This window comes from Trichosurus vulpecula, chromosome 8 (assembly GCF_011100635.1).
Source record: "Trichosurus vulpecula isolate mTriVul1 chromosome 8, mTriVul1.pri, whole genome shotgun sequence".
In the NCBI taxonomy this organism is placed as follows: Eukaryota; Metazoa; Chordata; class Mammalia; order Diprotodontia; family Phalangeridae; genus Trichosurus; species Trichosurus vulpecula.
The window spans coordinates 16,249,646-16,262,356 of NC_050580.1; the positions used below are offsets into that span (position 1 = coordinate 16,249,646).

The 12,711-nt window shown below is 36.8% G+C and overlaps 1 protein-coding gene across 1 annotated transcript in view; it reads right to left on the reverse strand.

Moving 5' to 3' along the window:
- PCDH15 (protocadherin related 15) overlaps positions 1 to 12,711 on the reverse strand; it is a 1,035,697-nt gene that overhangs the window by 141,613 nt on the left and 881,373 nt on the right. The window contains exon 23 of the mRNA XM_036735025.1: positions 3,006 to 3,115. Within this exon, the coding sequence (XP_036590920.1) occupies positions 3,006 to 3,115 (110 nt within the window). The remainder of the gene's footprint in view (positions 1 to 3,005; positions 3,116 to 12,711) is intronic.

A 12,711-nucleotide genomic window follows, 5' to 3' on the forward strand; every position in this document is an offset into this window, starting at 1 on the left:
GACAGAGAGAGATGAGAGAGATGGAGACAGAGAGACATGAAGAGAGATAAAGGGAGAGAGAGAGAGAGAGGGAGAGAGAGACAGAGAGAGAAAGAGACAGAGAGAGAGAGAGATAGACAGAGAGAGAGAGACAGAGAGACAGAGAGACAGAGACACACATAGAAAGATCGAGAGAGAGAGAGAGAGAGAGAGAGAGAGAGAGAGAGAGAGAGAGAGAGAGAGAGAGAATATCAGGCTACAAGGTGTAAAAAAAGATTTAGGCCAGGGCCAGTATTACAATGTAGATGAACATGGCATAAACAATTTGTACTCTTCTTAAAAAGAGATAGAAATAAATGTAATTCTACTTGTTTATTTAATGTTTTGATCATTTAAAAGAAATCACTTTAAAAATACCATTCCAGGTCCATATATCTTTTATAAATCAAATGAAATAAATTCGTCATTGAATAGCTTGCATTTTTTTTCACTCAAATCCTCCTTTGGTCCCTAATTGTGGAGTACAAGTGACCTGGGCTTCTAAAAGCTTCCTTTGCTGGAATGGAATCTCTGGTTACTCATACAAGGCAGATGAGGCTCTGACAGACAGTACATCTGTTATCAAGGATCAGGCCAACTCAGTTTGGAGAGACTAATTGGCAGATTAGTCAGAGTGGGGTATACCCATGGGCCACAGAAACTATCAAAAAACATCCACTAAGATGTAATGGGCTTACACTTTACGTAAGAGGAGGGACCACACATATCAACAAATTCATTGATCCTTGCAAAATTTCTTTTTTAGAAGAATTTCAGGTTTTAAAGCCTAACATAAAGATTTTTTGATCTTCATAGGAAAGACTAATAGCTCCAAGATCAGCCTAAACATGGTTGTTTGATGGCTCAAAATTCTATTTATTACATTTTTCTAAGTTGCAATAGCACATGCACAGCTGGATGACACCCCATACAAAAATCTGATTCCTCTATGCGGTGTGGGGGTGATCTTCAGTTCCAAAGGCCATTCCAAGGGCCATAAGTCTGTTCATGTCTTGCCACATTCAGAAGGCTTTGAGAAAGAGTGCAGAGACAGATTCTGGCTGCATCTTCAGTTCAAAGCTCTCATCACTAAGTTGACTGGGGGTCATAAATATTTTTGTCTCCCTCTCTAGACTATCAAAAACTAAGTGAGAGAGTGACTGAGATCTGTAGTAGCTCAGGAAGTAACTATAATGATGTGCTTACATTTCCTAAATAATAATGAATTATGAGCATGTGCATATGTGGAAATGGGTTGCATACATGTGCAAAGGCATATACATGTATGGCTATGTGAAGATACAGTAGTAGAGCTGTGTTCTCTACAGTCAAGAAATGTACAATACGATGAGGAAGAGGAAACAGTTAAGCCTCAGCTTCCTCATCGGCAAAATATTGTGATTGGACAAGATGACCTCTAAAATATTTTCCTTCTTTACATTTAACATCTCGTGACCCTATTCATACAGCACAAAAATATGTAATACAGAATGTGAACATCTCTAAATGGAAAGGCTAGTTCCAAAATTTCAAAGGGCTGGGAGTCCCTTTCGACTGAGGGGTTCAGGAAGGCTCCAGAGAGAGAACGGCATCGGACTTGGACTTTGCAAGATGAGCAAATGTCAAAAGGCTGAGATGAGAAAGGGCACTCTGGGCATAGAAAATGAGTCAACAAGTGCATGGGGCAGCTCAAGGAAGAGACAGCTCAGTGGTGAATGGGGTAGGACATTGGATTTAGAGTTAGGAAGGCCCGAGTTCAAATCTCACCTTTGACACATGTTCTGTGCCATCATGAACAAATGGCTTGACTTCTCTGGCCCTCACTTTCTCTACTTGTCAAATGAGGGGTTGAGCTCCATAGAGTCCAAGGTCTCATCTAAGTCTATGATTCTAAACACACCCATTTGTCTGGAGCTTACGGCATATAAGAGGAAGCAGTATGATAATAATGACCATTTACATAGCATTGAAAGGTTTACATGCAGAACTTTGCATGGCCTATCATATCGAATCCTCGCAACAATCCTGGCAGGCAGTTGAAATCACTATCTCCAATTTATAGGAGAGGAAACAGGCTAAGAGTGGTTCAATGGTTTTCCCAGGGTCACACAGCTAGTAAATATCTGAAGCATGATTTAAGCCCAGGTCTCTGCGACTCCAAGGACAACATAGTCCAGCAGCAATGCCAAGATGCTTTATGAGATACAGCTGGGAAAGGATGTGTGTAAAGGCAGGCTGAGAGTTGGGAAGACCTCAGCTAAATCCTATCTCAGTCATTAGCTCCCTATATGACCCTGGGCAAGTCACTAATTAGAGACTCAGTTTCCTCACCCGTAAAGTGGAGGTAATGATAATACCTACCTCATAGAATTGGAGGGTATAATAAAGTATGCAATGCATTTTGCAAAACTTCCAAAGAGTTATATAAAAGTATGTTCTTATATCTAAGCATATACCTTTTTTGGTGGGGAGGGAGGTGTTCGGGCCAGACCTGTGATTTTATTCATGCAGGGAAATCTCAACATAGACATTCCTTCAATTGACACAGATCAGCGCCCTGTAGTCTTTCAGAGTCGTCTGGGAACGCTGACTTGGTACAAAATCTGCGCATCCAATGTTGCAGACAGGATTTATATCGAGTTCTTCCTGATTCTAAGCTTGGCTTTCTATCCCCTCTAACATGCCTCCTTTCTTATGTCTGTATGCATATACATTTGAATGAATGAATCTATTTGTATCTGTAACATATATAACTACAAATAATTATGGATACTATGGGACTTAATTGGCAACCTAATAGCTCATTATTATACATCATATCCTAATCAAAAGGCATGAAAGGAAAAGAAAATAATTTGGATCATTATACAGCATAAAGTGACATTTAATATCCACAGGTATTTTATATTTTCTTTATATATTTTATATTTCATTAAATCAGAGTTTGTAGATACTTAATAAGCATCAAGCTCTTGAGATTGACTTACCATCTTCATTTCCTGAAACAATAGTATATACAATACTTTGATTGATGGCTGCTGCGTTGATAACACCAACTGGAGTCCCTATTGGTGCAAGTTCACTTACTGGAGGTGGTCTGCAGAATTAGACAAAATCATTTTTTCTTCATTTTAATATTTGATGTGATATAGGTTTGCATTTAAAGATTAAGTATGTACAATATCAGCAAAGGCAGGCTTTCCACAAGGTCGATTGTTCAAGTCTTTAGGGAGGTGAGAGATTAAGACATCAGGCACAGAAACACAAGCAAACCCAGTAGTGTCTTACTGAATAGGAATGCCTATTCATCCCCAGGTCAGTAAAGAATAAACACAGGAGTGTGACAGCAGTATTACACAATTAATTGATAGATAATGGATTGAATGGAGGGTCCTTTCCCAATTAAAAAATAAAACAAGTAACTGGGCTATCTCGCTAGCATTCAATTTTGTTATAGCACAATGATGCACACGATATTAACCAGGCAGTTTTTCTAGCCCTTGTCCCTTCCTAATTCCCATCCTTCTCCTTCCCCCAACCACTATAACTGCAAGACATTTCTAAATAGAAAGATAATCACAAAATAACAGAGAGAGAATTAAACTTCCTGTGGAAAATTAGCTTCTTACTCATATTCAGGGCTTTGTTACTCTCTTATTTATCTACATTCCAAGCATCATTTTCAATATATCATTATGTTTCTCATAAGGGGTGCATTCATTTTGTAACAATAGCAGAAGTCTTATAATCTCTTCCAAGGGATTTTTCCTAATCCCCTTCATGTTTCTTCACATTTCTCAATCATTGCTTTCTGCTCTTAAATGAAGGGGGATGGTTGTTACCACAAGGGTTCAATATAGACTTCTAATTATTTTTTTGGAGTCAGCTGTGATGCCATATCTAATGACTCTGTCTGATATAGAAATATTGTTGGTCGATAATTTTCTTTAAAATTTCAATCCCTGATTTTCTGCCTGGGATTTCCCTCATAAATACCTCCTTCTTATCATCTACTTTGACAAAACAGAATTTATTATACTTTCTTTAAAACCTTGCCTGACTCTAAGCTTTCCATTTTCTGCTCTGGATGCCACCATTTTTCAAGCACCCAAGTTCACAGCTTTGAATTCATTCTGCCTCTTTTTCTTTCACTACTTCCCATCTCCAATCACTTTGCAAATCTTTTATTTGTCCTTTTCTCTTCCCTCACTGAGACACTGCCTCACATCACACACTTGTCACCTCTCCACGGGACTATTATAATAACCTACTCCTGGTCTCCCTTTTTCTAGTCTCTACTCTCTAATTCAGACAGTTTTGCATTGGGGGTAATGTGATTGATTCATATTTCACCCCAGGCACCTGCTAGCAATATGACTCTGGATAAACCAACTAAATCAGGTCAATAAGCATTTGTTAAGTGCTTATAATGTGCCAGGCACTGTAGTAAGTGCTGGGGTTACAAAGAAAGAGCTTTTAAAAATCCCTGACTTCAAGGGGCTTATTTTTTAATGGGAGAGACAAGATGCAAACGACTATTTACCAGGAAAATGTGGAACAAGTTAAAAGCAGGTAATTCCAGAGGGAAGCTACTAACAGTTTCGAGAGGAAGAAGGCACTGATAAATGCTTTTTGTAAAAGCTGGAGTTTTAGCTGAATCTTAGAAGGTAGAGAAGCCAGGACACAAACACAGGGATACAGCCCAGGACAGCAAATGAAAAGGCCAGGATCAGAGAAGTGTGCTATGTGAGGAAAAGTAGGAAGGTCAACATTCTGAGTGATAGAGTGGGTGGAGGGGAGGGAAACATAAAAAAAATGGAAAAAGGTGGGAAGAAGTTGGATTACAAAGGGCTTTAAAAGCCAGAGGATTTTGCATTTGATCCAGTAGGTGATAGAGAGCCTTCTTAGTTTTACTTCTCCAATATTCTGTTCTCTCATCTGTAAGAATGGACAAATATTAGCACCTATCACCTAAGGTTACTGTGACGATCAAGTGAGACAATGTGTGTAAAGGGAATTAAAAGCCCAGAGATGCTGCAAAATATGAGCTATTATGATTATGGTGCCCTAGGAGAAAGGGGAAGGGAGAAGAAGAATGAGGGAAGTTGTCTCACATGAAATAAACCACAAGGAAATGATTTTACAATGTAGGAAAAAAATGGGGGAGCAATGCTTATCTTACCGTTATCTGAATTGGTTCAAAGAGAGAAAGATGTCTATATCTATATATTCAATTGAGTATGGAAACCTATTTTCCACCAAGGAAGAAGGAAAGAGGATAAGAGAAAGAGGGTGATACAAAGAAGATGGAAAAAGGAAAGTAGTTGTTGAGTCATTTTTAGTCATGTCTAACTCTTCATGAACTCATTTGGGATTTTTTTTCAAAGATACTGATGTAGTTTGCCATTTCCTTCTCTAGATCATTTTACAGATGAGGAAACAGAGGCAAACAGGGCTAAGTGACTTGTCCAGGGTCAAACATCAAGTGTCTGAGGCCAGAATCAAATTCAGGAAGCTCAGCACTCTATCCATTGTGCCACCTAGCTGTCCCAAAAGAAGGTAGTCATTAGGATTTTGAGTAGGGACAGTGGGAAGCAGGAGAGGGAAAGGGAAGAGAGAGAGACAGAGAGAGAGAGAGAGAGAGAGAGAGAGAGAGAGAGAGAGAGAGACAGAGAGACAGAGAGAGACAGAGACAGATACAGAGAAAGAGACAGAGAGAGACAGAGAGAGGGAGACAGAGAGAGAAAGAGACAGAGAGAGACAGAGACATGGAGACACAGATACAGAGACAGAGAGAGACAGATAGAGAGACAGAGAGAGGGAGGGAAAGAAAGGGAGAAAGAGGGAAGGAGAGGGAGGGAGAGAGGAAGAGAGAGGCAGAGAGAGACAGAAACAGAGACAGAGAGACAGAAGGTTAAACAGAAGAGGACAGAGGGAAATACACAGTTAATAATCATAACTATGTAAAAAAAACAGGATGAACTCATATTTAAATTGTAAGTGAATACCAGAATGGACTAGAAATCAGAATCCAAGAAAATGTTTTCTACAAGCAAAATATGTGAAATACAGCTACATGGATAAAGTTAAAGTAAGGGGCTGGAGCAGAATCTATTGTGTTTTGGATGGAGTACAAAAAAAAAGAGGCAGGGTTGGCAATCATGATCTCAAAGAAAGCAAAATAAAATTAGACCTAAGAGATAAGCAGGAAAACTACATCTTGGAAACTAGACGAATGATACCATAGCCAATGAAATAATATCAATAATAAACATATATGCACTAAATGGCATAGTATCCACATTTTTAAAGGGAAATCAGTTAAATCAGTTATGGAAGAAACAGGCAGTAAAACTATACTAGTGGGAGACCTTAACTTCCCCCTCTCAAAGCTAGGTAAGTCTAAATAAATAAAACAAATAAGGAGTTAGGGAGATGTATATATATATATACATATATATGCATGTGTGTGTATTATGTTTGTGTGTATGTATATATACATATATATATACATACACATATATATATATACATACATACACACATACACACGCACATACATATATGATAGACCTCTGGGGAAATACATGGGAATCAAAAGAAGCATATCCTTTTCTGAGAGACACATGGCACCTTTGTGAAAATTGAACACACTTTAGGGAATTAAAAAAAAAAAAACCTCACAAACAAATGCAGAAAAGTAGAAGTATTAAATGCAACCTTTCTACATCATAATGTAATAAAAATTATTAAGGGCATCAGAAGCAAAGATCAAAAATAATTGGAAACTAAATAAATCCTAAAGAAAGAGTGGATCAAGGAACAAATCATAAAGCCAATACTTTATTAACAGCAATGACAACAATGAGACAACATGACAAGCTCCGTGGAATGCTCACAGTAGTACTTGGGGGAAATTTACAACTCTAAATGTGTACATCGATTAAAGAGAGAGAAAACAGATAGATGAATTGACCATAAAATCCATTGTGATTCACTAAAAAAATACTAGAAAAAGAAATAAAATTAAAAATCCACAATTAAATACTAAAATAGAAATCTTAAAAATCAAGGGAGAGATTAAAATTGAATGAAAAAATAAACTATTGAACTAATAAATAAAGCTAGGAGTTGGTTTCATTTTAAAAAACAATAAATTGATAAGCCATTGCTTAATTTGATTTAAAAAAGAAGAAAATCAAATTACCAGTAACAAAAATGGAAAGGGTGAATGTGCCACCAATACAGATGAAATTAAAAGATTTATTAGAAGTTATTTTGTTCAAGTATTTATCAGTAAAACTGATTATCTAAATTAAATAGATGAATATATATATATATATATATAAAAGCACAAATTGCACAGATTAACAGAAGAGGGGACAGAATACCTAAAGAACCAACTATTAGACAAAGAAATAGAACAAACCTTAAATGAGCTTTCTAAGAAAAAATCCCCAGGAACCGATGGATTTTCAATTGAATTCTATCAAATATTTAAAGAATAACTTATGCCAAAACTACATAAACTATTTGCAAAAAAATGAATAAGTCCTAATAAATTTCTTGTGTGACACAAATATTGTTTTAATTCCTCAGCCAGTGTGGTGAGTAAAATTTAACAAGGGAAAACTGAGGTGTTTTTCTCTGAGCAAGATAAGTTTATTAATAATGACATGTATAACTGTTAAAAAAGTGGGTCAGACAGGCCCTGATCTAGGTCATATTGGCTAATGTGACAGAAGAGAGAAATGGAACTGTGCCCAACTATAAAACTGTGTATACTCTTAGACCTAGTAATACTCACTACAAAGTCCGTATGCTAAAGAAGTCAAAGAAAATGGAAATACATATATATATATATATATATATATATATATATATATATATATATACACACACACATATATATATACACATACACACATATATACATATACACACACAAACATACATATATGTATATTCATATATATATACACACATACACACATATACACATACTATATATATATATATGATTTTTCATATTGTATTTCCCCCAATTACATGTAAAAAACAATAAAATAATAACATGTAAAACACAGCCCTACCTCCTCTCTGAGATGGTAATCAAACTTATATAGGTTATACTTGTACAATCATGCAAAGCATATTTCCATATTAGTCATTTTGTGAAAGAAAACTCAACCCCATCAACTGGAGAATGGCTAAATGAGTTGTGGTATATGATTGTGATGTAATATTATTGTGTTATAATTACCTGATGAGCAGGAAGCTTTCAAAAAAACTTAGAAGATATATGTGAACTGATGCAAAGTGAGGTGAGTAGAACCAGGAGAGCATTGTACACAGTAGCAGCAATATTGTACAATGATCATCTGTGAAAGACTTAGCTACTGACATCAAGGCGATGACTCAAATCAGGTCCAAAGATCTCATGATGAAAAATGCTATCTACCTCCAGAGAGAGACGTAATGAATTCAGATTCCATATTGAAGCATATTTTCACTTTTTGTTTCTTTTTGCAACATGGTTGATATGGAAATATATTTTGCATGACTTCACATGTATAACCAATACCTTATTGTTTGTCTTCTCAGTGGGGGAGGGGCAGAATGGAAAAAAAAAGAATTATAACACAAATTTTTAAAAAATTGTTAATTAAATAAGTATCTTGAAAAATTGTCATTGTGATTACTCTTGCTGTTGTCATTACTGGTACTTGGTCCTCATATACCTATCAAACTAACGTTCCTAAGACACAGATCTGACTATGTTAATTACCGTCTCAAAAATTCCTAAATGGCTTCTTAGTGCAGCCAAGGTAAAATGTATACTCTGCAACCAAGATTTAAAATTCTTTGCTATCTGTATTTCCAGATGTATTTTATATTACTCCCTTTCGTGTACAATACATTATTGTTATAATGGCTTTCAACTCTTCCCCAAAATCACCGTGTTATTTCTCATGCCCATGCCTTCATCCGGGCTGTCCTCCTACTATAGGAACACTCTCCTTTATCTCATCTAGCCCTTAAGAATTCCTCACATTCATCAATGCTCACTCAGCTCAGCTGCCTTCTCCTATGGCAAATCTTTGTTGATGTGCCCTGGTTGTTAATGCTGCATCTCTTCTCCAGAAAATACTCTATATTTTATCTACCTATTTACAATTTGTCTCCATCCTGTAAAACGAAAACTCCTTGACTGCAGAAATTATTTTCATTTCTGTCTTTGTATCCCCAGAGAAGTGCACGTAGGTAATGCCTGATAAAATGATGATGACCTGATTTCGATTTGCTGCATGATTTTTTTTAAAGTGCAAACTAAGAAATTCTTCTCTTCCAGTCTATTCTTCAACACTGTGCCCAAATGGGAATGGTTTTTATATATCTTTAGATCAAATACAAATTCTTTCTCTTTGGCTCTTATAGCATAAAGTTTTTGAGTGTACAGACTCCTGTTTTTGCCCTTTAGTTTCCATAGTGCAAAATATAGGACCATAAATGAACAGAAATGCTTGATGATAACAAGTAAGACTTCACTTAGTTGTGGATTTTTTTTTCTTTCATTAAGATTAGGCTGCCAATCAACCTTTCTAGAGTAAAATTTCACTTCAGATATTGCTGGTTAAATTAAGAAATGTTTTATCTATTTTGTCTAGACTTAGTCATACTGGAGTTTCAAATTAATTGGGTACTTGGCAATATGTGAGTGAGTAAAGATGAGCAAATCATCTTTAACCTTAAAGCTGGGATCATAAAATTCCCTTGTCTATCTTTCAACAATTTAGTGAATGGTATAAATGGTTACTGAAGTAATAAGGTAAAGTATTGTGTAACTGAACTGAACTGAACTGAAACAATTCTTGACATTTAATCATATTGATGGGTGAAAAATTAGAATCTGCATATCCTCTCAAGGGACCATGGAACAGCACATAATTAATGTGAGGAAGCTACCATATATTATTAAAAACATAGGGAGTTATAGGGGTACAGTTTAAAAGAAACATGATCAAAATAATATTGACCACTTATACTATGAGGAATGCATGATGGCCAGCCTGTATGTCATTTTCATATTCATGTGATGTTAAAAGATCATGAGGAAGGACAACAACATATGGAGTAGATCCCTGGTGGTGACTTTGTGGTAAGAAATGAACAAGAGTTGTGTGATACAGGATGTGATGGCATTAATGGGCTACAATCAGCATCATTGGAAGGAAGACTCATATTTAGGAGAGCACCAGGAGGTAGTAGTCAGTCATTTACTAGTGTAGTATTTATTAAGTGCTTACCATTTGTCAAGCACAAGGCTGTTGTTTAGTTATTTCTGCCATGTCTGATTCTTTGTAATTTCATTTGGGGTTTTCTTGGCAAAGATACTGGAGTGGCTTGTTATTTCCTTTTACAACTTATTTTACAGATGAGCAAACTGAGGCAAACAAGATTAAGTGACTTGTCTAGGGTCACACAACTAACAAGTATCTTAGACCAGATTTGTACTTGGGAAGATGCCTGACTCTAGGAATGGCACCCTATATATGTGCCACCAAGATGACCCAAGCACTGTTGCAGTTGTTAACAAAACTAAAACAAAATTAAAACAACAACAACTGAATCTCTCAAAACAATATTATTTCATGGTCAATAGAGAGCTCTATTTGTTCAGGAAAATATAAGTTCAAATCTTTCGTCTCCCTTAAGACGAAAGATCATGAACTAGTCACTTAATTTATCTGAGTCTGAGACAATTCTTTAATTCTATAGGTGAAACAAAATAATGTATAATTTTTAGAGCCTGGACAGACTTTAGAGGAAATTCTGTCTTAATGAAATCCTGAGTCATTGACATATTACTCTAAATCGAGATAAGGTGCCCTAAAAGTTGTCTGCTTGCCCAGTCCTCACCTGTTTACTGCATCAGGTGGGAATCCCACCTTGTGGTTGAAACACACCAAAACATGTTCAAAAACTTCTGTGCAAATTATTCCACTTAGCATTAGTACATGGAACGTATGCATACTTTTAGACAACACAGTTATAGACCTGAAAGATGAACAGTTCTTGTCGGAAGAGAAATCAGCAGGTATCACATCCAAATAGCAGCCCTAAATGAAACTAGGCTGGCAGTGAATACCATCTTACTGAAATCAGAGCTGGATACACATTTTCCTGGAGTGGCATGAGTGAAAGGGAGTGACATGAAGCTGGCATAGGTCTTGCAATCAAAACTAACTTAGTCAACAATCTGGTTTGCCTACCAAAAGGAGTGAACAACAGGCTCATGAAAATGCAGTTGCTACTTGCAGGACAATGCCACTCCACCACCGTCAGTGCCTATACTCGTACCGTGATGAACCCTGATGAAGTCAAAGGAAAATTTTATGAAGACTTGGAAATCCTTATCATTAATGAGCCAAAAGAGGACAAGCCTAAAATTCTGGGTGACTTTTATGCTACAGTAGACTCAGATTATCAGACTTGTCAGGGAGTCCTTGGAAGGAATTTAGTTGGAAACAGCAACAGCAATGGTAACTCAGTACTGAAGACGTGTGCATCTCATGACCTTCTCATCACCACCATTGTCTTCCATTTACCTAAATGCAATAAAACTTTGTGATGCACCCTCACAACAAACATTGACATTTGATAGACTATATATGTCATTGTAAGTTGAAGAGACAGGATGTAAGAATGATGAAGGTGAGAGTGCTAGACGGATCGCAGACTTATCCTCTCCAACTAAATATTCAAATTAACCAAAGTGGCAACCCCAAAGCAAAATGACTACCAGAAGATGTAATGTCAACAGATCAGAATGATTTTCTGAAGACAAACAGTTTGTTGCTAACTTGAAGAGGAAGTTGAGACAATACACTGTTGGCAACAGTGGAGCAGAAAAGGAGTAGGCAGGTTTTAGAAATTTGGTGTACTATATTTACTCATCTGGGTCAGAATAGTTGCAAACATCAAGACTCATTTGATGAAAATCATGGGGAAATTCACAAGTTGCTAAGTGAAAACTGAGAACTCCACAGGGTTTACCAGCAGGACAATTCATCCATTTCCAAGAAGGCATCATTTAAGTCCACCAAAAGTAAAGTATGAGCAAAGCTTAGGAGATGCATGATCCACTCAGGAAGAAGGTAGATGAAATTCAGTTTTATGCTGATAGTAACAATCCAAAGCACTTTTATGATGCCTTGAAGGCATATATGGTTCAAAGACATATGGTGTATCTCAACTAGTCAGTGCTGATGGAGCCACATTGATAAATGATAAGGACATGATTCTGGAGAGATGGGCTGAATAGTTCAGTAGCGCTCTCAACAGAACTTCATCAATTAATGCTGGAGCCATTGACTGTTTACCTCAGGTTGAAGTCAACCCTCTGTAGACAAATTCCCAACTGAAGAAGAGATTTTGCATGCCGTTAGACTTCTCTCCTATGACAAAGCACCTGGTGCTGATTCTATTCCAGCTGAGATTTACCAGGTGGGGGGGTTCATTGCTCATACAAAAGCTGACTGAAGTTTTCCAGGTTATATGGAAAGAGAATATTATCTCCCAGGTGTTCAAGGATGCCTCCATTGTCCATCTCTATAAAGGTAAAGGAAATAGATTGTTCTATGACTATCATGGGGGGGGGGGTGGAGTGTCTTCCTCCTAGTCATTTCTGGC